This window comes from Vitis riparia, chromosome 13 (genome assembly GCF_004353265.1).
Source record: "Vitis riparia cultivar Riparia Gloire de Montpellier isolate 1030 chromosome 13, EGFV_Vit.rip_1.0, whole genome shotgun sequence".
NCBI classification, from domain to species: Eukaryota; Viridiplantae; Streptophyta; class Magnoliopsida; order Vitales; family Vitaceae; genus Vitis; species Vitis riparia.
Genome location: NC_048443.1, coordinates 20,138,193 through 20,165,155, shown reverse-complemented (window position 1 = coordinate 20,165,155; position 26,963 = coordinate 20,138,193). Strand labels below are relative to the sequence as shown.

Below are 26,963 nucleotides of genomic sequence, written 5' to 3'. Positions count from 1 at the left end.
ATTCTTATCCTAAACATTCCTGGACTATTGTCAGTTGGTATGAGTGATGCACATTCTTTTGCTGTTGTTTATCCATAAAATGGGTTGGCTAAATCTCTTATCAAATGTTTACAACTCATTGTTAGATGATTGTCTTTCAGAACATAGGTGCCTCCTGCTTTAAGAACATGCTATTATCCCATGTTGTGGATTTAATCTGCTTTCGACCAATAACTACTCACAAAATCTCCCATTTATAACTTGTTCTAAATCATCACCAAATGTTTCTCATGTACATGACCCTATTGATCCTACATAATATACTAGGTTCCTAAACATAGACTTGGTATTTATATTGGATTGATTCACTTCTTCCTTTGTTATACATTATCTTGAACCTTGTGATCCTTTTATGACATGCCTTGTGGATTATCATTTTGGTGGGGCAATTTTCCTATCGTTAGGGGTGGGGGGAAGGAGGGATAAGTCAATTTTAGAAGGATGAGAGAAATTTTTGAAATACATGAAAGTTTAGTCATCTTGATCCTCACTCAAATCAATGTAAACTAAAGTTTGAAATATCATTATATTACAAAGACTTGCACATTCTTTACCATATGCAATCATTAACACAAATAAATAAATAAATAAATAAATAAAATTGACAATTGTATGCTCCATTTTCAAACATATCAGCATGACTTAATGTTCCTTTAAGACAATCAACTAATATCATAACAAATGAATTTAAGGCATGCCTAAAGCTTGGTAAACTTATAAGCTCAGAAAATATAATTCCTCAAAAGAGGAAGACACAAGGAAAAACATATAAAAAAAATTGGCTCTATTGAAGAAACTACTGTTACAAAAGTGTCTATGGAATTTATTTGAGTCCCAAGTTGATAAACTAAGAGCCCTTGAAGAGGAGTAGATTAAAAAGATACTCTCTTAAAATAAAATCGAAATATAATAGAAATACGATTCTATTCAATGAATCTTTTTAAGGAGATACATAGTCCCTAAAGAAGTGCAACTTAAACAATTAGCCCTTGAAGAGGCATAGGTACTCGGAGCTAATGAAATTTCAATAAGTTAAGAACATATATGAGAGGCATGAGATGGAAGTAACATTGTCATTGACAATATATTCTCTTTTCAAGTGGCCATTGGCATCTTAAAAGAGTATGAACACCTAAAATCACAATTTATGAATGATCGTTGGCATAGAAATGATTTGTCAAAATAGATAAGAGGAAATCCAAATAAATCAAACTTCATTAACAAAATAAGATTTTGAACTTGTAGTACTTGACGACATAAAGCCTATCGGTTATAAATGGATTTTTTTCCTACAAAACACAATTGTGGCACAAGATTTTTCTATGAAAACTTGGCATTGACCATGTAGAAACTCTCTTATTGTAGATGCAAAAACATTTCTTTATTTGATCAGTTTGACAATCTTAGAAGGACATATATATCTAACCTAACACATATATTACAATTGTCTTAAGAGTATTTGATAAGGAAAGGATAAGTAAATAATATTATCCACACATGTATTTTCATTAAGAAATCAAAAATCATATTTAAAATTATTTCAATATATATGGATGATTTGACACGAGTATATTTTACTCAAAAAGAATTAGAACTATGCAAATCTTGGTTATCTTTCAAATATATGTAATAATATATCTCAGTCATGGTATATATTTACAGATAACTGTGATATCATAAAGATCGATTAAGCAAACAATAGGTAGTCAACTCTTCAAGATATACTAGATTAAAGTAAATAGAAAATACATATTATGGTGAAGATATGTGATTCAATATATTCAAAAACCATGTGGTTTATTCTTTGTTAAAGATGATTTGTTTATTTTGTACAAATCAAATGGCAACATACATAAGGTGATATAACCAAATATATCTCCCTTGAGGTAATTTGTGTTTATTATTATTGAAACCTAATTCACTGGAATTACAACCCTACGGCCCGCTCATTATTCTTTTCCATTATTATTTTATTTATTTATTTATTTATTTTTACAAAATGTACAAAAATGAAAAGGAAAAAGGAAAATCCAGGGTTTTGGGATGGGCATTTGTGTCATTTTACAAAAATCAAATACTCGTAGAAGGAAAGGGAGAGAGGCCAAGCTCTTCCTCTCCGTTGAAGCGGTGTGTGGAAGAAGAAAACATGTTAGGGTTTACAACTGCCCTCTTCCACCCTCCAATTCCATTTTCAGTTCGATCAGATCCGCCAACCACACCAATTTTATCCTTTAAAGCAACAGCGAATTCCATTTACCCTTACTTTCATGTCCCCAGAAAATTGGTGGTGAAAGCAGAGAAGGGGAACGGAAAGGAGGGAGAAGAAGAGAAAAGGTCAGAAAATGGGGGAGGGGAGGACTTGAAGAAGGATAAAGGACCCATACTGAATGTGAAGTGGAGGGATCTGCTAGACCCAAACCCAGAGAACATATTGGCCATTGGATTGAGTGGGGTGTTGACATGGGCGAGTGTTCAGGTGCTGTGGCAGCTCTTCTTCATCTCTTTCACCATTCTCGTAGCTGCTCTCAAGTACTCCTTCATTGCCGCTCTTCTTATATTCATCCTCATTACCCTTCTTTGAATTCTTGTCGTTCTATTTTGAATTTATTTCAAGAAATTGTATATTGGCTCTGTTTATCTGTATCTAACATTTGCATTCAGTCTGTGACCGAGAGTTCTTTCCCCTCCTCGTCAACCCTAGATTAGATCAGGGGATTTTTTATAAATGTACGGATTTTAAAGAATATTTTTTAAAAAAAACCTTAAATCGGAAATAATTCCAATTATAAGGCACTTTTGGACATGTAAGATATAAAGTGGAAATATATATATATATATATATATATATATATATATATATATATATATATATATTAATTTTTCTAATGCAAACCCATTTTTCATGTCTCCTAAATTTGATTTTATATTGAAAGGCATCACTTTAAGAGATGCACTCTACAATTCCAAAAAAATTGGATTAATATTAAAAGTTTAGATACATTCCAATTTGTAATAAAGGTATCTTTTGAGAATAAGCTTCCATAATTTTACAAATTTTAATTTATACTATAAGTATCTCTTGAATTTGATTTATATAGAAAGTGTCTTTTCCATAGACATTTTTTTACAATTTAAAAAAAAATTGGATTTATACTTAAGTTGTCTCTTGGAAATAGACCTTTTACCATTTCAGAAATTTTAATTTATATCGTAAGTCTCTTCAATTTGATTTTATATTGAATATGTTTTTTGAAGAGACATTTTTTTTAGGATTTCAAAAAAATTGGATTTATACTAAAAATGTCTTAAAGTGTCGCTTCAAGAAACATCTTTTATATAAAATCAAATTTAAAAAAATGTTTATAATATAAATTAAAATTTGTGAAACCGTGGAATGTGGAAATTAAAATTAAAATTAAAATTCAAGACACTTTTATTATATATTGGAATTTATGGAATTGTGGAAAATGTCTTTTCAAAAGACACTTTTAGTATAAATCTAATTTTTTTTCGAATTGTAGAAAATGTCTCTTGAAAAGACACTTTAAATATAATATCAAATTCAAGAAACACTTGTAGTATAAATTAAAATTTGTAAAACTATGGAAGACATCTATTCAAAAGACACCTTTGGTATTTATTGGATTTCGTGAAATTATGGAAGGTGTCTCTTCAACAAACAACTTATTGAAAAGACACCTTCATTATAAAATCAAATCCAAGAAATACTTGTAATATAAATTAAAATTTATGAAATTATAGAGTGTCTATTGAAAAGATACTTTTAGTATATATTGAATTTTGTGAAATTGTAGAAAATGTCTTTTTAAGAAACGCATTTAATATAAATCCAATTTTTATAAGCGTATATCATAAATTTGAAAATTGTGGAAGTACCTAAATCTATCAATATTTTTCCAACTATCATTTTTTAAAAATGATTTTTTAAAGTTGATGTAGGAATTAAAAAACCCCCTCAGATCAGGCTGCCATTTCCATCCACATTGCCCCTTTTTTGAGTATCAAATAAACCATTTTTAATTAAGCAAACATGTATGGTACAAAGGCAATATGAAATTATACTTGGCAAGGATAACTTACGTTCTAAGAAGGCCATGTTTGGTCACCCGAAATTTTGACGAAAATTTTGAGAAGACTAAAAATTTGAGGGAAAGAAAAGGGAGAGCAAAAGTAAAGGAAAATAAAAAAATTAGAAAAAAAAAAATTTTTTATACATTATTTTAAAATTATTTGAAAGTTAAATAATTTATTTATTTATTTTTATATAAAAATTAAATAATTAAAATATATATAAATATTTAAAGAATTTTAATTATATTTGTATTTTGAAAACAAACATGAAACATAATTCTTTTTATAGTATTTTTTTTTTTGTCCTCGGCGCTTTTGGACCAAAAATAGCCAAGTTTATTGGTTTTTTAGATTTTCATTAGTAATTTTGTTCCTATTTGTAATCAATTTATTGAAGCTGTTCATTTTTCTCATATTTCATTTCTAGAAATATTTTATTTTAAATATTAACAAATTTTTATTATTTCAAATTTAAAAAATTTGTTAAGACACAAATGAAACTATTCTTCTTACATTCTTAACTGAAAATGTATTCAAAGGAAGCCTAAAATATCATTATTTAAGAGAGAAGTGGAGAGCATGAACATGGATACTACGAATTTGCATCACCATTGTTAACTATTTTATTACATGGAGTAATAATTACAGACACCAGCTCCCCTTCACTCATACTCAAAATGTTACAGAGGTCTGGTATTCCCACTGATGTTTGCTTTGATGACAGCAGTATCTACGAAAGAAAAAACACTGAGACAGTAAAAGATGATTCAAGTCCCATGTTAACAAATAAATGGTTGTCAGTCAGTTCTTCAACTCACAAAAGGAAGACGGCATACATGCAGCAACTGCCCTGCCAACAACAAAATAGACACAAAGTATACTATCACCTTTGAAAATTTTTAGACCAAAGTATAACACACTAATTCTCCTCCACATGGGTCAGTACATGCATACCAATCCACCAGGGAAGAAAGCAAATCTCTAGGACATCAAATAACAGAATTGTTCTCTGAAGAGTTTCCGATATAAGGAACATGTCTTGTACCTGATATGATGAGAGCAAGGGAGCTCCTAACAGAAATAGAGCTCCAAAAACTTGACATTGTATTGGTGATTGATTGCTTATTCTCAATGTTTAACCACCCTTTGGGTAATTTCTGGAATGTGACCCTTGAAATGGTTGAGGTGAGGATGAGATCAGTGGCTGCAAGTATTCCTTGATAAAGGAGAAAGGAGGACGCTTCGAGGGGTCACTGCAACATTAAATTAGCATTTTGTTGTCAGGAGGTAAAAGAGCATATCAAACTCTAAAATTCAATATAAGAATTGTGAATATTCACTCACTTAGCCCAGCAGGCCTCAATCAAGTAGGTGACCTGATGATTTACTTCAGCTGGAATCTCAAGCCTTTTTCCCTTGAAAGCAACAGCTGCTACAACCTGCAAAAGCCGTCCTATCATATGTATTTGAGTCATATGTCAACACTAGAGTAAGCCACTTGCAGGAATGCATTCATTAGAGTATGCACATTGCTTCCATGCATGCATGGATATACAAACCCATGTTTGTAAGAATCAAATGATGGGCAAATGGCATTAAGAGTTGGGATCTTGTCTCGTGGGACTCTTCACTGGTGTGAGGAGTGAGGACTCCAGTTTCTAGTAGCACCATATGAACATTAGGCTGCACTTGACATTTCAGTAATGAAGCAAAGTCGATGAGTCAACCAAGCTCCTTTTTTTCTTGCTGAAATGGATTTAGAAGCCTCCATGCTATATGCTGTATCAGACACTATGTTGCTAGGACTCTGGTGTGGGTACAAGTGTAGGACTCAAATTCTTTTTACTCCAGAATTTAGTTACAGGGATCTAGCTAAAAAGAATCCCAAATTTAGATATGAATACAAGGATACTGCATAATAAAAGAAAGGAAGAAAAACCAGTTAAAAATCAAGATATCTTTGATAAGAACTTCCCATATTTTTTCTTTTATCCTTATCTTTTCTTTTTTACCCTCAAGTATTCTTAAATTCTCTCTTTTTCCAAAAGAATAATCTGCTAAGAAAGTAGAAAATAGAACAAAAAAAAAAAAAAAAAAACTCAAAATCAAAGAGCCATATCTAAAGCAAAGTAGGAGTATCCGACAAGGATCTCACACCCACACCCATATCGCAATGTGTCAATGCAACTATGCTGGGTGAAGTTGGAGAGTGCAGGTATGATTGATTGAACATTAAAGTCCTAGTATCTGTGCACAAGAGTATTTATGTAACTCCACTAATAGAACGTGGATACTACAAATCCAATGAAATTGACAGAAACCTCTCTTTGCTTACATCTCTAGCTTACATTCCCTTCTTTTACTTCACCCTCTTTTCTTTTCTTCTCCTTATTTCTATGATTTAAGGGATTATAACTTCCAATTCAATATTTTTCAGCACTAATAGTGCCATACGACCAGGAAAAAAGCAGGTGATGCACTCAAAAAGCTTTTAGCATCAGATTTTAACTGTGTCAATGACAATGAATCTCTTAAAGAGAATGATGGTCTTCTTTTTCATCCTACTGAGATCCCTTAAAAGGTAATTTGAACTTATAGAAGATGGCTTTGGTGGCTAGATCAATTTGGATCAACCATTACCACGTCTCAAAAGAACAATATTAGCATATTATATCTAACATTAAGTTCTCACCAACTAACCCCTAATCAAGTTATAAATTTCGCTTTGGCTACAACAAGTCCAATTCCTATCAGCAGAGTACCAGGAATACTTCATATCCTTTCCTAATTATCTATGCTTCTTCATAGTTCTTAGTTATTTCCTGTTTCTTTAGAAAACTTTAATATGTAACCTCCTCCTAGAAGTTAGTTTGTACCAAATAGCAACTTAATATTACAAACAAGTTCTCTGATATCTTCCAAATATTTTTACTAACAATTATAGCTTGCTGCAAGGTAATGACAAACTACCTGAGCTGGATTTAAATGTTTCCAAGGCCTTTGCAAGGTCACAAGTTCCCACAAGATTACACCAAAGCTGTAAACATCTGACTTCTCATTTGATGGCTCATCACGGAGAACTTCTGGTGCCATCCACTCAGGCTAACAAAAAAAATCAAAGGTAAGTCTTAGCAATTGAAGCCATCCCTTGCTCACTTTTAATAGCATGCCAACAGATAATATACATTAACTTTTCAGTTTTGAATAGAACTTACTGTCCCTGCGGCCGTTTTAGATGACAGAAATGTGTTTGCCTTTGAACGGGAAAGACCAAAATCACAAACCTGCAAAAAAGAGAAATTAAGAAAAATTTTAACCACAGATAAATTAAGAAGACAAAGGCCTTCAAGCAAAGGATTTTAAGACTACAAATTCTCAATTTGTATATTCACTAAAACCAGAAGAGATTACTATGACCTCTTCTCAAACCTGTAATGCTAACTATAGCCAATCCTAGCCTTTGAATAGAATTTCCAGCCATTGATTAAGACCTATGTAAAAGGTTGAAAAACAAGAAAGCAACATATGATGCTTCACTTCCGTCATTATAGTCCTATTTCTCTACATAAACAACTATGGGACCCACAACAAGAAACTAACAAATTATGACTCTGGGACACTTTCATGTAACTAAGAAACGTTCACGTGGCCCCATACTATCTTGATGGTGGCACGTACGTACTTAGATCTTAGAATCAAGCCTTTAAACCTTCACTGTTACACTTTTAGGATGTTTCTGCTGATCCACAAATGGAATCATTGACCAGTTCATGGTTCCAACAGTTTGAATTTTGGATGTTTGGTGTAGTCCAGGTTTCAGGACACTATTTGATAATAAGATCCTTTATTATTTCCAAGATGAATTCTACATTCTCCAGATTTCCTCACTTATAGCTGTATTGATCAAATCTGTGAATAGGAAACAAGGTACTTTGATTTTTTTTTTTTCCTTTTTTGATAGGCTAGCAAAAATAATATTAACAGTGCCTGATAAAAAAACACATCCAAGCACACTGGGCATATACAAAGGACAACAAAATGCAACAATAAGAAGAGAGAAATGAAAACAACACTCATCCCTTAAACAAGAACCCAACCAATCTACAAAGTCTATCATAGACATTGACATCTCATCTACAAATCTCCTAATCCATATAAAAAAGGTGGAAAAAAACAAAGATTTTGGCACTTGATCTGTTACTCCACGTTTTCAAAAGCCCCTTGATTTTCCCCCTTCCAAATTGTTAAATATAAATACACACACACACACAAAAATGAGCATCCTTCCAAGACTTCTTATGCTTTTTCCAAAAAAACAAGATCCCTTCCAACCAAGGAGGGCCTCACAAACTGAAGAAGCCAACATCCATGCAATGCCAAACAAGGATAAAACCAGCTTCCATAAAACACCAACCTTTGCCTAGTGGAGAAGAATGCAGTTCACTAATTCTACTGCATCTTTGCATAAATAGCATCTATTCACCAAATCGCATCCCCTCCTTTGTTATTTATCCAGATCCAATATCCTCCACCATGTTACCTTCCAAGCAAAGAAACCCAACCTTTGTCGGCACCCAAGGATTCCAAACTATGTCTGCTGGAGAAGAATAAAAGGGTTTGACTGTAAACTTTTGACTCTTCTATCCCAACCACGTCATCCTCACTTCTGACCATTGTTTCAGCTTGCAAACTTAAAAGAAACTTCTCAACTTTTTCTGATTCTCAGCCATGGAGTTGTCTAAAGCAGCGTGGATTCCAATGTCCACCTTTACCTAACTGCTCCTAAATATCCACCACCTATGCATTCTTTAAGGATGCAGTGGCATGCAACAAAGGGGCAGAAATGCTCAAAGGAGATTCACCACACATCCATCCTTCTAGAACTTCACCCCCCTTCCATCTCCTTTTTAGGTTCTACTTTGAAGATGTCCAACCGACCCTCTTCTGATTATCTTCCAAACTCTCCACTCCCAAACCCAACCCCTCCAACCACCCCAAAACCTGTCCCTTGGTTCACAAGAACTCCAACCGTCCTCTTTCATCCCAAGTTTCCCAATAATAACCTACTTTCAAAAGACTACTTCTTTGACAAGATTGTCCAAACTCCACTTGCCAAGCAACACTTTGCTGATGATAGAGACATCTTTAATGCCAAGACCTCCTTGTTGCTTTTTCATGCAAGCAGACAACCAACTTGGTTCTCAAGAGCGCCCCCTCCCTATAGAAAATCTTTTTGAATCTTTTCAAGACTTAAGTCCACGTTCCTTAGGATGACAAAAAACAATATAAAATAAATCAAGTTGAAAAAAAGGTGCTTTTAAACCAAGTTAACCTCCCACCTTTTGAAAATATTTTCTTCTCCACGTAGCAAGCCTTCTGTGAAATCTTCTTCTACCGCATCCAAACCAATGCTAATTTAGAAAGGGCACCACCCAAAGGTAGATCCAGGTAGGTGGAAGGAAGCACCCCCACTCTAAAACCCAACATAGTAGCTACTTCCTCCACATATGTCGATGGGGATCAAAACAACTCATTTCAAGTTTTTTTCTAGATGTAGTCATAGAGGATGAAAAGGATTCCTATTTTCACTTAAATTAGGATCTTTTTTTGATAGGTAAAATAAGATTGTATTGAATAAGTAGAAAAGGCACCCAAAAGGTGACCCGAAGCATATAGGAAGTATACAACTATCACCAAAAAGGAAGAGGCCCTTCATCTATACACAACTTAGTCCAAGCCCAAAGAGTGCAAACAAAGGAGTTTTTCAGCCTTTGAACCGACAACTCCTCATTATCAAAAGGCAAGTTTGTTCCTTTCCTTTCAAACTAACTAAAAAAATACAAATAAGGGTCACCTTCTAAGCCTTTTTACGGTTTTTGCCCACAAAGGATCCATGTGATCCGAGAAGAGTCTCTCTAACCAAGGCAGGACCTAGGACACTTCAAAGAGAGCAAAAAGTAACTGCCATAACACCCTAGCCTTAACACGGTGAATTAGAATGTGGTCAATGGTCTCTTCTTCGACATGGCAAAGGAAGCATCCTTTGCTAAAGACCATCCCCTCCTTTTCACCTGATCCAAAGCTAGGGCTCTGTCCCACACTTCTTCCTAAAAGAAAAAACCCACCTTAGGAGGAACACACGGGCTCCAAATGATACTCCTTGGAAAAGGGACTACATCACCTAGCTCCAAAGCATCATAGAGAGACTTAATAGAAAACTTCCCGCACTTTTGTCACTATAAAAAGCACCCTATCTTCCAAGTCTTGGGATACCCTCTTTTGTTGGATTCTTGAGATCCACAATATCCACCTTCCAATCATTAAAAGGCCTAGAGAACATCGGATTCCAACCGCCACCCTCAATTGTGGAGCCCCATATGTCCTGCTCCTCTTTTGAAGAGGTAAGAGCAAAAGAGGGAGGGGAAAAAAACACATAAGGCCTTATCACCATACCAATTATCCTTCCAAAAACTCACCCTTCTGGCATTACCCACTTCAAAATCAATTTTGTCACTCAAGAGATTCCATTCTTATAGCTTTCCAAAGACCCACCCAATACCCCTCTTGCACTTCACGGGAGCACCGCCCCTCTTCTTCTACACTATACTTTCTACTAATAATCTGCTTCCAAAGAAGAGCCTTGTTACAAAGCTCCAACACTATTTACAAAGAAGAGTCTTGTTAAGCAAAGATAGACATCTAACACCCAAACCAACCTTCCTCTTATCTAAGCAAACAATCCCCTAGTTTACTAAGTAAGGCTTCTGTGCTAGAGCCACCCCACATTAAAGGAAGTCCCTCTGAATTTGCTCTAATATCTCAATCTGACCGACCTGGGCATAGTGAACAAGGACATAAAATAAATAAGCATACTAGCAAGAGTGCTCCGAATTAGGATTCCTATTTTCCTTAAAATTAGGATTTCTATTCTTATTAAAATTAACTTTTTTAATTTAGTTCCAATACTTATCACTTTAATATTTCAACTACACTAAAATTGTATTTCCTTTAGGATTAGTATATTCAATTGCTTAGAAAAGGATTGATTACAATAATGGAAGGATCATTATTAATTTGAGAACCCCACACCCCCCTCTCTCTCTCTCTCCTTATTCTCTCATAATTTCTCCTTTTATCATCTAATTCCATTCTTATCCTAATTTCTCTTCTATACAAAGAAAATGCTGTCATTGTCCTACATCAATTTGGTATCAGAGAAAATTGATCCAACAAAAAAAAAAAAAAAACTTCCATCATAAAAGGTGTTAGAATAGCAATTTCACACCTTACAAACTTTAATTATGAGATGACAGTTACTCTAGAGACTAATTAAAGAATTGACAAGCTACGTATCCTTTCATTAAAGTTAATATTTTTTATTATTTGGAAAAAACAATAATTTGTGAGTCATCTTCTGATTAGCGAACTACTTTACAACCTTCATTCTTCTATTTGAACTCTTTAATTGTCTTCTTCCTTCCTAACCTTACCTTTAAAAAAAATATTCCATTATTAAATTTTAATTTTTACATCACATGTCAGCAGTTTCCATTTATCTACTTAATAGTGATTTAAGAAGTATATCAGCATATTTGAAAATAAATAAATAAAATAAAATAAAAATTAAAGTTCCATGCACCAATCTCATAATTTTTTTTTCTATACTTGCTTTATTCCTGGACCTTGATGAATCATCTAATCCAAGACCCAAATTATCTCAACAAAGTTCAATAGACCAACTCTAAAATGACCTTTTGGCAGAATTTCATTCTGAATTGACTGAATTTCGTTCTGACATGGCTAGGCAATTCTCCCAACTACCAGTCAGTTTAGGGATATCCCAATTGAAGGACATCAGTTTAGTCAACAAGTTCCTCCACCAAAGGACAAAATAAGGGAGAGTCTCATGATGGAATGCTTACTAATGACCACAATCCTATCCATTTAGGAAGTCTAAGATCACTCCAAGGCCTCGTATCCACATGCATTAGTGCTTCACAAATGAACTTTAGCAAACTTATAGGGGGAAGTAGAGTCCAAAATGACACATTCAACAATAATCCTAATAATGGACTAGGAGACATGGATGAGAATGACCCCTTAATACCATAACAAATGGGAGGGTACCATAGTGTCACAAGATGCTCCAAATGACCCTCCCCATGGGCTTATATAGGGGAAGGAAGCTTCTAGAGACCCCTAGAGTCATCTACACTTAGCTACAAGATGGAAGAGTGTGGAAGCTTCTAGAGATGCCTAGAGATGTCCACACATCTCTACACATGGCTAGGAGACCATTGGAATAGTGTGGGGTGTTCTAGAGTCTTCCAAAGACATCTTGTACATAGCCTTGTACATAGACTAGTGTAGGAGCTTCTAGATTATTCTTGATTTGTAAGAAACCCTCCAAGGTTCTAGAGACTTCCTAAGGTGCCTAAAAATAGGTGAGGCCCTCATTTGGCCAAGGCACCAAGCAAGTGAGCTTCCTAAGCACTTGTAAAGTATCCTTGAGAGCAACAAAAGCTTCCATTCATTAAGTATTGCCTACTATGCCTTCTAAAGCTTCCAAGTCGTGTACATCTTAGCCTAGCGAGCTAAGCATCAGGAGTAAGGTTGACTTAGCAAGATCAAGTGTCTTGGTTTGTCTAAGTGCCACACAAGCTTAGGGAAAGACTAAGTCTGTGACAATAGGAACTTTATCAGCTTATTAGACGTGTACCTTTGAGACATTTCTCAAGGATAATTCAAGTGATATAAACAAGAAGGTTAAAGTGGATGGTTATACCCTAATGTTTTCCCTAATTAGTAAGTTGATCTTGAGGATTACTTTGAATGGTATGACATGTTGAACAGCCAACGCATTTGCTTCCAAAATGAAAGTTGTTGGTTCTACCAAGCGATATTGGCAAGGTATCCAGTCTAACCTAGAGCATTTAGGTGAGGAACCAATGGGTCAATGACCCTTTAGACTAAAATGAAATAAAATATGAAAGAAAAATATCTCCCTACATATTATGAGAGGTAGTTGCTAGATTGGTGCATTGAATTTAAGCAATTATCCCTAGTGAGACAGACTACTTGAAGGGCTTCAATTGAGATGCAATCTGAGAGAGGAATATTGAGTAACTATGGTAAAATTCACTGATGGGTTGAGATCAAAAAGTCAAAAAAAGGTAAACCTTCATTCTCCTAAAACTTAGGAAGTCTATCACAAGGTTTTAGAGATTGAGAGATACCTTAGGATTTCTGTTTAGAGGCATGTGATGGCATGTGATTTCTCAATCCAGGGAGTCTTACCATTCTTGACATTTATCCTAGGATAGGGTAGGAAATAAATTTGAGGTCCACTAGCAAAGCTAAAGCCAATGAAATTACTTTACGTGGCAATAACAATGCTAGTCAGGGAGTGAGTAGTGATAGGGGTGGAGAGTCAGCTTCAAGTAATCCTCAATCTAGTAGTTCTAACATAGAGTGTCACCATTATTCATATAGCATTACGTTGTCTACATCGCACCCTAACCATAGAAAGCCTAAGGATTCACAAGAAGGTGAAGATGGTGATCAAGTTTACCAACCCCTAGATTAAGTGTCTAAATAAGGAGAGGATGTTGAAGAATGGGCTAATGATGACACCTAAGTTAGTGCCATGCAGTATATTTTTATTCACTCTGGCATATGGCAATGAGTAGAAGTGCACATGTATTTTTGACACATTAAATGTGAGGATAAAATTTGCAAGCTTATTATTGATAGTAACGACTGCATGAATGTAATTTCTAAAGCTATTGTTGCTAGGACAAGACTTCAACCTAAACCACATCTCCATGCACATAGAGTTAGGTAGATAAAGCTTAATTGTAGTCCTATTACAATGGGAGACTATTCAAATAGAATTTGGTGTGATGACTTCCCCATGGATGTTGCTCTTATTCTCTTAGGTCACCCTTAACTAGATGACATATGTTACCCATCATGGTAGGGAAAACTCTTGTTAAATTATAATGGCAAGCCTATCCTTTTTCTTTTTCTTTTTTTTCTAAAAGGTAAATTTTTGTCCCCATTGGGACTTAAACTTGGAACCTCTCACAAACCTTCCCTAATCCTTTACCACTTGAACCAAGCCCCAAAGGCAAAGTCTATCCTATTAAAACCACATAAACCCACTGAAAAGGATAGCAAGCCACAATTTAAGACATCGACCCAATCAATGGATTCCACATCTTAGACACCTAAAATTTCTACTCAAACTTTTAAGCAAAACCTTCATACTTTAACATGAAATGAGTTTGAGAAAGGAGAAAAATTTGGGTGTAATATTAACCTTGGTAATTAAACATGTTGCTCATGAGTTATTAGCATCCAATATTACATTCCCACCCTAAATCAACAAATTTTTAGTTAATATACAAGATATAACTCCTAAAAATCTACCTAGTGAGTTACTAGAACATTCAACATACCATTTGTGGGGAGCTTCCCTCTACATGTCCTTCCCAAACTCAAGACCCTTTGGTCGTCCAAGGTAAGTAGATAATCCGTCTGGGATCAATTCGTTTGGACCAAATAAGCTCCATCTGGTACAAGAAGTGAGAAATTTCCTTCTTCCTCAATGTCAAACGGAATGGACAAACGAAGCCAACAAGGACTTCCAAACAAACAAACTAACCCAGTCGAAGTTTCCAGGCATTGAACACATGATTAATCACACCTGATGCCTGAGCGATAGACTAGATGGCATTTATACCCAAAATCAGTGTCAATTACTCATTACATGCAATTAGCAACATCAACAAACGTAAATGCACAGTCAACTACATGGTCCGAGATTCTTGCATGACAACCAACAAATGACACCAGTCAACAGCTCTTGCTTGGTATGATTCCCCAATTCACACTGAGATGATGGCGTTGACTGTCTTATTAAGGCTTGATATCCGCCTTGATGGCAATCATCATCGCAAGAAAGGCATGAATGCACAATCAATGTTGTGACAAAGGTACCATTTGTTCTATAAAAACCTCTCGAGAAGCATGAAAAAGGTACATGCTACATAGCCATTCAAAATAGTTGAATTCATCCTTACTGATTTCTGACTTTAGCTTCAAAGAGGCGTGTCTGGACCACCTGTCTGGACATCCTTTTTGTGCAGGGAATAAGTTCATCTGACTCCCATGAAGCTAGACAAATCGGTATCTAGTTGGCACAACACCAACACCATTGATTTGGTTCTAGGGTCTCAACCAAGCATGAAAATATCAAAGACTGACAAAATATTGGTGACTTGATTTTCCAAAAATTTGAAGAAATATTGGACAGAAATCCAGGAAAAAACTATCAATGGGAAGGAAATCAATTAAAACTTGTAGTCTATATAAATGTTGGAAAAAAACCCCATGATAAAAAAACAATAATACACATATTGAAATTATCTTATTTAAGAATAATAATATATGTATGATAAAATTCGTAATATTTGGCAATAATATGCAGAACTTGAAAACATATTTAATGTTAAAATGATGTATATCTGGTTTGGATATATTCAAGGATAAAAGAAATGATATATGTATGATTTTTTTTATTAACAAACATTCATAATTTAATTTACAAGTTTATGTTTATCTTGTATTTAATTAGGAAATATGAAAATTACATGGATATATCACAAAAAAAAAGGATTATACATAATATTTGTATATGTTATAAGAAGGGCAAAGTTGCCCAAGTGATGAGGTGCCATCATTCTACACGAAGGGGCTAAGTTCGAGCCTCACCTCTAAGCACTTAAATTTTTTTAGGCATTGCTGATGTGGCACACACGCATGAAAAAAGTGTGAGATGCAGGAAAAATTTGCCAATTTATCAGCGATTAATCAGGAAATCTCGAAGAAAAAAAAGGCAAAAGTTCAAGATAAATTCCAAAAATCAATGAGATAAAAGTCAGACTATGAAATTGTTTCCATTGCCACTAGAAGCTGATATTTCGATCGATATTTCAACAATAAATGAACAAATTTTAATCCTTAGTCTCAACTACCTAATCTTCAGTACTATGGATTGAATCCCAATGAGAGTTGAAACAAATAGGCAAGTAGATAGACTACTAGAAAAAGTTTTATTTAATATAATCTTAACCTTTGCACTATCCCCGCCTTGTTTACCACTAAGGATGATGGTTCTTGGAAAATGTTCATAGATAATGGTGCCATAAAAAAAATAACTGCAAAGTATAGGTTTCCCATAGGTTAGAAGACATGTTAGACTTTATGGCAAAATAAGAGCAGTTCTCCAAGATTAATAGTGATCATCACTAATCCATATTAGATCAGAAGATTAGTGGGAAACTATATTTAAGACCCAAGATGGACTTTATGAGTGGTTAGTCATGCCTTTTAGATTATCTAGTGCACCTAGTACATTTATGAGGGTTATGACACAAGTTTTGCTTCCTTTCATAGGAAACTTACTTCCTAGTGGTCTATTTTGATGATATCCTGATCTACAGTCAAGCTCAAGAAGAGCATTTAGATCACCTTAGAAAGGTGTTTGACACTCTTTAAGGATTGAAAAATTTTATGTTAATCTAAAGAAATGTTATTTCCTTCAATTCCAAGTGATCTTTTTAGGAGTTGTAATCTCCTTAAAGGGCATAGAAACTGATCCTTAGAAAGTTAGATCTATTAGAGTGTGGCCTAAGCCCAGGACTATTTATGAAGTCCATAGTTTTCATGGATTGACTGCTTTCTATAGGTGATTAATTATGGGATTTAGTACTATAATGACTCTCAGTACTGATTACAGGAGAAAAGGGGAGTTTCATAGGAAACGTGGAAAGAAAGGCATTTGAGGAGATGAATGCAAAATGTCAAGGCACATGTCTTCAGCCATCTGAAATTTTCAAAAGTCTCTGAGGTGGCATGTGATGCATCAGGTGTTGGCATAGTTGATGTCTTAAGTCAAGATGGGCATCCTGTCACTTACTTCAATGAAAGACTCAATGTGGCTAAACAGAGTATTGCACTAATGATAAAAGTGTTTTATACAGATGTGTAAGCCCTTTGTCATTAGAGGTATTATCTATTATCTTCAGAGTTTGTGTGGTACCCTGACCATCAAGCAGTAAGGTATCTTAGTTCTCAAACAAAGTTAAGTGCTAAACATCCCAGTCTCTGAAGCTTTTTACCAAGGGTAGGAGATGGGGCTGCTAGATACCTTAAGGAAGACTCGGGATCCAGAAGGCTTGAGGTTTTTTGCTTGGGATGCAGAAAACTCCATGGTCATGTCATGGCTCATCAGCTCCATGGAACCGGATATCAATCAAAGCTACTTGGTTTCTCCTATTTTTACAGATTTATAAGAAGTCGTGACACTTATCTACTCTAATATTGGGAATGATGCCATCTTTATGATCTGAGGTGTCAAGTTCATGAGACCAAACAAGGGTACAGTGATGGTCTATCACAGCGCCATCAACCAACTATGGCAAGAGATGAATCTTTACCAAGACTGGGTGGAAGTGTGTAGTAGAGGGTGCTAAGGATAACAAGTGATAGAAAAGGAATGGGTGTTTGATTTTTTGGAAGACCTGAATGCTAAATTAGATCAGGTTCGTGGTCAAATCCTAGCAAAAGAACCCATTCCCTCACTATGGGAAGTTTATGCCTATGTTATGAGGGAAGAGAGCAGGTGGTTAGTCATGATAGGAACCTCATAGAGAATTTTGCATGATCATCACCAAACCTGAGGCCCTCTAGTCATCACCAAACTCATTCCCTCACTAAGAGAAGTCTATGCTTCCAATAGAAGGGAGAAGAGAAGGTGATTAGTCATGATGAGAAACTCGAACACAGAATTCTACCCTAGTCACTACCAAACCCAAGGATGCCTTATTAAATGGGCAAAGGAATGTTGGCAAGAAGAATGATGAACAGGATAAGTTATGTGTGATCACAGTCACAAATAATGCTATACAAAGACATGCTGGATGTTGCATGGAAAGCCTCAAGGTAAGAGCTAAGGAAACAAGTTTTCTGGAAATAATGACAACGGACTTCAAGCCACTGCTGAACTACCAAAGAATCAGGTCACTGCACACTCAGAGAATATTCAAGGAACAACTTAATCACTTTTATACATTTATAAGGCAAACACAAACCATTTCTTCTTTTTGTCACTTGGAACAAATGGGTAATGTTTCACTATTTTGAATACTTCAAAAATGAAATCAGACCCTTGGATAATTGATTCAGAGACCACAGATCTAATGATAGATTTTTCAAATTAATTTACTTCCTATTCTCCATGTTGAAGGTCATTAAATAATAAAATAGCTAATGAGTCTTTATCCTCAGTTGCTAGCAAGGGTTCGGTATCTATTTCAAAGAATCTAACTCTATATTCCATTTTACTTGTCCCAAACTTATCTTGCCATCTTGTTTCAATTAGCAAACTTACTTGAGACCTAAATTGTGCAGCCAAATTTTTTTCTGCTCCCTATAAATTTCAGGAATTGTCTCCAGGAAGGAGGATTGATGATGTTAAAAATGTGGATAGCCTATATATCCTTGAGAAGGAACCTAAAGCTATGGGGAGAATATCTTGGGTTCACTAATGTGAGACTTCTTTGCCTTGTGAGGATGAAATCAAATCATGGCACTTCAGGTTGAGACATAGTTTTGCCAACCTAAGGAAGTTGTTTGCCTTGTTATTCAAGAATAGAAATATTTCAGATTTTCAATGTGAAATTTGTGAGCTTTCCAAACATCACCATACTCATTTTCATGCCCAAGTTTACAAAAATTAAGTTCTTTTTCTATTGTGCATAGTGATTTGTGGGACCTTTGTCATGTCAATAAGTATCACACGTTATAGCTGGTTTATTACTTTCATTGATTACCATATTTGTTTGTTGTGAACATATCTCCTTAAAAATAAATTTGAGGTTGTTAAGACCTTTCAAAATTTTCACAAGATGGTTCAAACATAGATTTAAGCCCAAATTTGTATCTTAAGAAATAATAATGGAAAAGAGGATTTTTCAAAAATCTTAGGAACTAATCTTGATGAACACAGGGATAATCCATCAAACTTCTTGCATTGACAAACTATAACAAAATGGGACAGTTGAGAGAAAAAAAACAGCATTTACTTAAAGTTGTAAGAGCTTTAATGTTTCAAATGGGGGTAGGTTCCTAAACAATATCAGGTGGCGGAAGCCAATTTTGGCAGCCTCTTATTTGATCAATAGAATGCAAACTCATGTTCTAAAATTCAATACACCCATTAATACTCTCAAAGAATTTTGTTCCATGTCCAGCTTCATATTCTCTGCTCTTCCTCCTGAAGTGTTTGGGTGTCTTGTCTTTGCTCATGTTCATTATCAAGTTGAATCCTAAATTTGTCAAATGGCTTTTTCTTGGATATGCTCCCAACACAAAAGGGCACAAATGTAATCATCCTTCTTTCAAAAAATATTTTGTGACAATGGATGCTACTTTTTTTTTTCTGAAAATAAGTGATCTTTCTATTCAAGGGGAAAGTAGCAAGGTGGAAGATCAGTTTTGGGGGATTTTATCCATTCCATTGCCCTCTTTTTTGTCTCCTAATATCTTTGATTTCCTTGAGAACACTCAAAAAATTTCTTGAAAACAAAATGTTCAAATCCGTAACCACAAGGGAAAAAGTACTCCAATTTCTACTCAAAATTATGGGGATGAGAATCATAAAGAAAAAGAGAGAGCAGCAAGTGTACTTTTGAAGGAATAAAGATGTTGAAAGCTTTCCTCACTATCAATCCTTTAAATCAGACATAATGGATCTAAAAAATTCAGGATAGTCTATATATAATGCGTTCATTTATGAATCACAATCTCACATTGATGTGCTAATAGCTCTCAGAAAAGGTATTAGCTCTTGTACTCAACATCATATCTCCAATTCTGTTTCTTAGGACAGACTTAATTAATCTTTCAAGACCTTTGCTACTAATCTTTCTTATGCTAATAATCCTAGAACTATACAGGAAACTCTAACAAATCCAAAGTAGAAAGAGGCTATTCAAGAGGAAATGAAGGCCTTATATAAGAACAATCCATGGGAACTTGTGGAACTACCAACCAAAAAGAGGGCAATGGGTTGTAAATAGGCATTGATGGTAAAGTTTAAAGTTGATGGAACAATCAATGGAAACAAGGCTAAACTTATAGTAAAAGGGTTCCATCAAACCTACAACATTGACTATCAGGAGGCGACTTTTGCACCAGTTGCTAAGATGAACATAGTGTGAGTTCTTTTATCACTTGCTCCGAATTTAGAGTGACCTCTGCAGCAATTGAATGCAAAGAATGTGTCCCTCCATGATGATCTAGAGGAGGAAGTGTACATGGAATTACCTCCATGCTTTGAGGAAACTTTTGGAAGGAAGCAAGTTTGTAAGCTGAAAAAATCACTCCACTGTATGAAACAATCCTTGAGAGCTTGGTTTGAAAAGTTTGTGAAATCGGTCAACAAGTTGGGATATATGCAAAGATAAGGTGATCACACCGTATTCTATAAACATGTTGAAGGACATAAAATCATTATTCTTATTGTTTGCGTTGATGACATTATCTTAATCTGTAATTGTGTTGTCAAAATAGAAAGTCTAATGGGATTATTGTCCAAGGAATTTGAAATTAAGAATTTGGGTGATCTTAGATATTTCCTTGGGGGTTGGGGTTGCTAGATGAAAGAAAGATAATTTTCTCACAATGGAAGTATATCCTAAACCTACTAAAGGAGATAGCTATGTTGGGGTGTAAACCAAGAGACACTCAACAGATGCAAATCACAAACTTGGAGTAGCAGCAGAGAGTATTGTTCTGAGTAGAGAAAACTATCAGAGGTTAGTTGGCAAGCTCATCCATTTTTCCCATACTAGACCTGATATTGTCTTTGTTGTGGGTGTTGTTAGTCAGTTTATACATTCTCCAAATGAGGATCACATGAATGTCATTTTTAAGACATTGACATACCTGAAGGGAACCCCTGGAAAGGGATTTTTATTCTCTAAGAATAATCATTTAGAAGTGGAAGCTTACACTGATGTCAATTAGGAAAATTCTACAAGTAATAGGAGATCTACTTTTAGATACTGTACCTTTATTGTAGGCAATTTGCTAACTTAGAGAAGTAAAAAACAACCAAATGTTGCTAGATAAGGAGTTGAAGCTGAATCCAGGTCAATAGCATATGGAATTTGTGAATTAACATGACTAAGTAGCTAATGAAGGATAAGGTGGCTCATGATAGTTCTATGAGGCTCTACTGTGATAATAAAGTAGTCATCAATATTGGTCACAACCCTGTTCAACACAATAGAACTCAAGACGTTGAGATGGACAAAAACTTTATTAAGTAAAAGCCAAAGAATGGCTTAATTTGTATGTCATTTATCTTTAAAAAAAAAAAAAAAACAACCGTCTGCTAATGTTCTAACCAAGGGCTTCTAAGGCAACTATTCCAATCTATAATTTACCAAGCTAGGAATGGTAGATATCTTCAGACCAGCTTTAGGAGAAGTGTTGTGAAAGTTTTTCTTTTTTCCCCCAATTCATAAGGAGGATTTTGGGGATTCAATGTTTCTTCTTTAAAAAGTCAAATATCTTCTACTCATATCATAGAGCAATTTTGTGGGTGGTCATCTATCCCGTATCATTGACTCTTTCTAGGTTTTGACTGTATATAATTGTAGTTTCCTTTTCTTGTAACACAATTGTCTATACGTGTTGTAAAAAAAAAAAAAAAATCTCAATGAATTAAGCAAAATCAATACGTAAGTGTCAATTTTAGTAGATCCCGAATCTACATCCTCCCCAGAAGCTAATTGCTACTGGTAGCGAAATTCTATTTCCCTTACTGATAAGTAAAAATATTATAAAGAAGTCTTAGAAAATGGGATGAATTTCAAAACGTACAACAGAAAATTTTCATTTCATTGGATAAGGAGTAGCAATAGTACCAGTCTATATTATGTACTAACTCTTCATTTCCACTAACCAGTATCCACAACTCGCATCAGATCAGATAAACTACTTTCTCATATCCAAAGTGGTAAGCACACAGGCATTTTATCCAATAATTGTTAGTAAAATGGTGTATGAGCAAGATATTGAAGGAAAGTGGAGAACAAATCTGTTATGATTTCACTTGGAGGTCTAAACTAAATGTGGTCAATATATCAGGTATCACAATATGATGTTGCCAATAGCTCAGGGGTTTATGTAATGAAGCAACCACCACCAAGTGAAACCAAACAGGCTTTCTCTTTAACCTCATACTCCTCCAAGCTATTCAAAGAATTCATCTTAATAAAGTAAGTTAGGAATGGTTGTGGACAACAAGAACCATCTAGATTAACTTTCCTATTTGAGTATCGAATTAGCCCATAGAAACAAACAAAGCAGATAGCGCTCTCTCACAGAGGCGATTCAATTACCATATAGTTAATTGGACACAAAATACAAAGGAGGGGAGCTTAGAAGTATATCAGACACTGAGTTTTCAAATCTTACCTTTACCGTATAATTACCATCCACCAAAAGATTTGGAGACTTCAAATCTCGATGAACAATAGGAGGTTTGAGTTGATGAAGATAATTCATCCCCATTGCCTGTACAAAGCAATAACCAGCTCCTAAATCCAGGAGAATGTACAAATAAAATCCTAGTACGATGGTGATGATGGGGTAGGGTGGGGTGGGGTGGGGAGCAAATTTAAGGAAGGATGATTAGAGTAATTGCACAAACAGATCAATCTAAAAATAAATAAAAAGAATTCTACTGAGGCATTTGCCATACCACATCATAAGCCATATTTAAACGACGCCTCTCATCCAGTACTATGCCTGCATCAGGCATGCGCAAGAGTTTATATAAGCTGCCTCTGCAATGCAAAACCAATATTCTAATTCAGTGATATATTAGATTTATTTTGCATGACTTCTTGTAAACAGGGTATAAGTAAATAAGCAATATCTAAAAAATCATAAAGAACCTTGATAAGTATTCTGTAACTATGGACAGATGTGGAGGCTGAGTAACAGCACCCATAAAGAGAACAATGTTTGGATGCCTCAAGCGTTTCATGATTGCAACCTGCCAATAAAACACATGAGATGAACTGCAGACTTAAAATGATAATAAAAAAGATGAGACACAGAATATTTTCCCAACCCAAAAACAGTTCAACTAGACATTTATTCATGCATTAAAAGAGGATTTATTTGGAAATAGCATGAAGTAGCTAAGTACCTCTCTTAGAAATTCCTCGAAGCGCTCTGCATGGAAATCTTGCTCCATGAGAATCTTGACAGCAACATCCTTAGAATATTATAGTTAAGCAAGTGAGCTAGTTGAACCTCTATAATACGGAGGAAATGATCACAAAATCCTTTTGTGCGTGCATGCGTGTGTGTGTGTGTGTGTGTGTGTGTGTGTGTGTGTGTTGGCACTACAGGAAAAGGAGATGTAAATATATCAGAAAAAAAATCACTAAAAAACAATTATTTCTTCAAAAGTAAAGAAAAAGAAGACATTTTCATAGCTCCAAAAGGTTTATGCACTACTCTAATAAGGATAAAAGAGATCCAAGAAAAGATGGAATTTTTATTACTGTGCAAGATGACTAATTGACAATCATATGCCTTCTAAAACTAGCAAATAGTCTTCACATTAGACAACATCAGTAACACAACATGCATGCATGCTTACACACAGTACCACCTTAATAAGAAACAACAGAGACAGAACCACAAGAATCAGACTCAAATTCATGGTTGCAAGTGACTTTTCCACAGGACAAAATATATAGCTTCCATTTTGTCACTAATAATGGGTATACCAAACATGCATGCAGCTGACCTCTATAGTATCTCTTCATACTTTTTTAGCTAGAGTTAACACCTCCTCTAGTTTTGCCAACTAAAGTATATTGTAAACCAACAAAATGCTCCATGGAACATCTTCCTAAATAAGCCTAATAAATTCATTTATAACCAATCCAGATGGATAAGGGCCCAACACAAACCTCTGGTAGGAACCTATGCACTTGTGTCTCAACCAACATCCATCTCACTCCTCCATTGTCATACCTGTTCTTAATCACATCAATATGTCTGATTGACACTCCTTTTGTTTAGAAAATAAGGTCAAATTAACAGCCCAATTAGAATTGTTTCACATCTTAATATTTGCATAATAACAACATAGGCCAATTATTTTCATATGAAAAAATCTTGGCCCAATCACTCTCTCCCAAACTTATAATGACTCATAAGCTTAATACCAGTTTATGCAGTATAGAATATTACCTTCGCTCTCATGCATGGCTCTCATTGTCCTCCTCTATTTATTGGAAGTTTCCTAGGGCCCATTTACAAATCGATAACTTTTAGTAAAATGTTTCTTCGAAAAGATAAGTTCAGAGAAAAAGGTTATTGCTCAATATTAAAACTAAAAATAAATTTCCAAAGCCTCTTTGAGTAACATCTTCTACAAAAGCATCTCAACTTCAACTTTGCTAAAAAGACCTTCTAAGCTCCAACTCTCTTTTGCCTTCAAACCTATTTAGAGATTGTTTATGATAACTTTAGCGTCTACAGTTAGGTAGTAAAAGTAGAGAAATTGGAGTGAATGCTTCCTGTTATAAAAGGAACTTGTATTGGGGAATTGAAACTATTGATGCTGGAAGGAGTTCTATCATTACTCCAAGTGACACTAGTGCCTTGGATACTTTTATTTCCTTTTGAAAAACAACATTTTTTGGTCTCTACTGGTACTTGAACCTAAAAGCTCCCACATCCCCATCCCATCTCCTTCCCACTTGGATTGGTCCTCAACAGCATGCCCTTATATACTTTTAAAATTGAGACAGTCTATGGCTGGTTTGCTGGTTTGCTAATTTATTAACTTCAGAAACAGTCTATGGCTGAAGAGGGGCTGGACAGCTTGTTTTTGGTGGTTTTTGTGCTGCTAGAAGTTTGGACTTTTTGGACAGATTCATTTTAGTATTTAGAGAATTTTTTTTTTTTTTTTTGAACAGAAACAAAGAAAAAGTATTTAGAGAATTGTTCTTTATGTTTTTTTCCTTAAGTGAACACGGGCAAGTTTGTTTTGATGTTTGGCAGATTGTTTATTTGATTTTTTGGAACTTATTTTTCTGGTGATTCAAATTTTGACACTAGAGCTCTAGGGTCCTCAAGGTGATTCCGGTTTAAATATCAATCATATTGAACCTTATTGTCGGTGAATATGGTAAGCAAAATTATGTGCAACAAGTAACTACTAGTACTAGGCAGCCACCACCACAATCTTCTAATACACATGTACACTTAGAAGGTGTTTGATAAATCAACTTAATAACTTAATGTGACTTAATAACATAATTTACATCATTAGGTAGATTAAGCATATTTGGTGAAATTATCTAATATTACAACTTAAAGTTATTTTTAACTTCAAGTATTAAGTCAAAAATAGTTAACTTATTTTTAATCTCAAATCATTTTTGCCTCATTTACCCACACTACTGAGAGTATATTTTAGGATTATGATTTCACATTCATAACACATTTTTTATAATAAATATTTGATGATTATCTTATGTATCTACAATACTCTAAATATGGATTTTATAAATATATTTATTGCTTAAAATTAATGAAAATAAATGTGAGCTAAAGACAATGAGGATAAGTATTAGTTAAAATAAACAAGAGTAAATGTGTTAATTTGATGATTTACAATAAATTAAGTCTTGCTCATCCCATGCATCAAACTTAAGGTCTCCTCTCCTTGGTCATATTCTTACGAGATGACTTAATTTCCCTTTTCCCTTTAGAAAGGTACAAACAACCTGCGACCATTTTAAATAATTCTTTCCATTAAGCTTGTATGCTATTTGAATATTCTACAACTCTCGTGTTGGGACAGGTAATCACTTTTTCAAATTGAAAAATGATAGTGGTAATTTCTAATACCTCTGACATTTTTCCTTTTCATTTTAATTTGTTTTTATTGTAAGGCTTAAATAGTGAAACCTAACCACTTAACTAGCATAATAGCCAAACCTTAAATACTCGTATTGAAGCCCTTACTAGCAATCAAAGATGTGATCATGAGGTAGAGGCAAAACCAATGACGACGGCAAGATCCTAGGGCAACGACAATAATAAGATCCAAGGGTGACGAGGATGCAAGGCAAAGACAAAGGTGATAGGGACGCAAGGCAAAGACAAAGCTGACAGCAAAGGGTGACGGCGAGGGCGCTGATGATGATGGAATTTTGTCTGTGGTGATTGGGTCAAAGCTCTGAAGCTTGCAATGTTGCTAGCAGCATGAACTCCTCAATGGTGAATGACAGAGGACGCGATCCTCTGTTGTTTTCAATGACACGCTCACTAGCAATAAAGGACGAAGAGTACAACAACAAAGGTTGTTATTGCTATCAGAGATGAAACTAATGACATGATCTTTTGTTTCACAATGAGTTTGTGATCTGGAGAGGGTGTGATGTAACAGCATGGTGACAACAACCACTTTGGTGTTGTGTTCACAATCTAACTTGCTGCAATGGCTTGATTCAGACAAGAGGAAACTTTAAGATCGACGATGAAGGTCAATTCTAGTCTTCAACTCGACAATGAAGACAGAAAAAAAAATCTTCTCTCCCCGAATTTACGAGCCTAAAGCTCCAATACCATGTAGAAGAGAGATGGAAGGAATATAAGGCAAAAAATTCTTTTCCTTAATTTTTTTTTTGTACAAAGACGCACGCGCACACACACACACACAT

At 34.9% G+C, this 26,963-nt stretch overlaps 2 protein-coding genes across 6 annotated transcripts in view; one reads left to right on the top strand and one right to left on the bottom strand.

The window, feature by feature from the left end:
• The first annotated feature begins 2,127 nt into the window (after positions 1 to 2,127).
• Positions 2,128 to 2,722, top strand: LOC117928874. The gene has a single exon (XM_034848949.1). The coding sequence runs from the start codon at positions 2,186 to 2,188 to the stop codon at positions 2,618 to 2,620; it is 435 nt and encodes a 144-aa protein (XP_034704840.1). The 5' UTR covers positions 2,128 to 2,185; the 3' UTR covers positions 2,621 to 2,722.
• A 1,931-nt stretch (positions 2,723 to 4,653) lies between these two features.
• LOC117928105 (serine/threonine-protein kinase CTR1-like) overlaps positions 4,654 to 26,963 on the bottom strand; it is a 47,385-nt gene continuing 25,075 nt past the window's right edge. The window contains exons 8-17 of one of the 5 annotated variants that reach the window (XM_034847942.1): positions 23,423 to 23,491; positions 23,166 to 23,266; positions 22,970 to 23,054; positions 22,684 to 22,782; positions 7,347 to 7,415; positions 7,102 to 7,233; positions 5,476 to 5,570; positions 5,177 to 5,384; positions 4,950 to 4,981; positions 4,654 to 4,861 (exon numbers count right to left, since the gene is read on the bottom strand). In XM_034847942.1, coding sequence (XP_034703833.1) covers positions 5,267 to 5,384; positions 5,476 to 5,570; positions 7,102 to 7,233; positions 7,347 to 7,415; positions 22,684 to 22,782; positions 22,970 to 23,054; positions 23,166 to 23,266; positions 23,423 to 23,491 — 768 coding nt within the window. In that variant the 3' untranslated portion in view covers positions 4,654 to 4,861; positions 4,950 to 4,981; positions 5,177 to 5,266. Of the gene's footprint in view, positions 4,982 to 5,176; positions 5,385 to 5,475; positions 5,585 to 7,101; positions 7,234 to 7,346; positions 7,416 to 22,683; positions 22,783 to 22,969; positions 23,055 to 23,165; positions 23,267 to 23,422; positions 23,492 to 26,963 lie in introns of those variants that run through there. The other 4 variants (XM_034847944.1, XM_034847941.1, XM_034847943.1 and 1 more) reach the window with 4 other exon arrangements.

What these genes read in the sequence shown, in the direction of transcription:
- LOC117928874 (XM_034848949.1), top strand. Translation starts at nt 2,186, where the DNA reads ATGTTAGGGTTTACAACTGCCCTCTTCCACCCTCCAATTCCATTTTCA.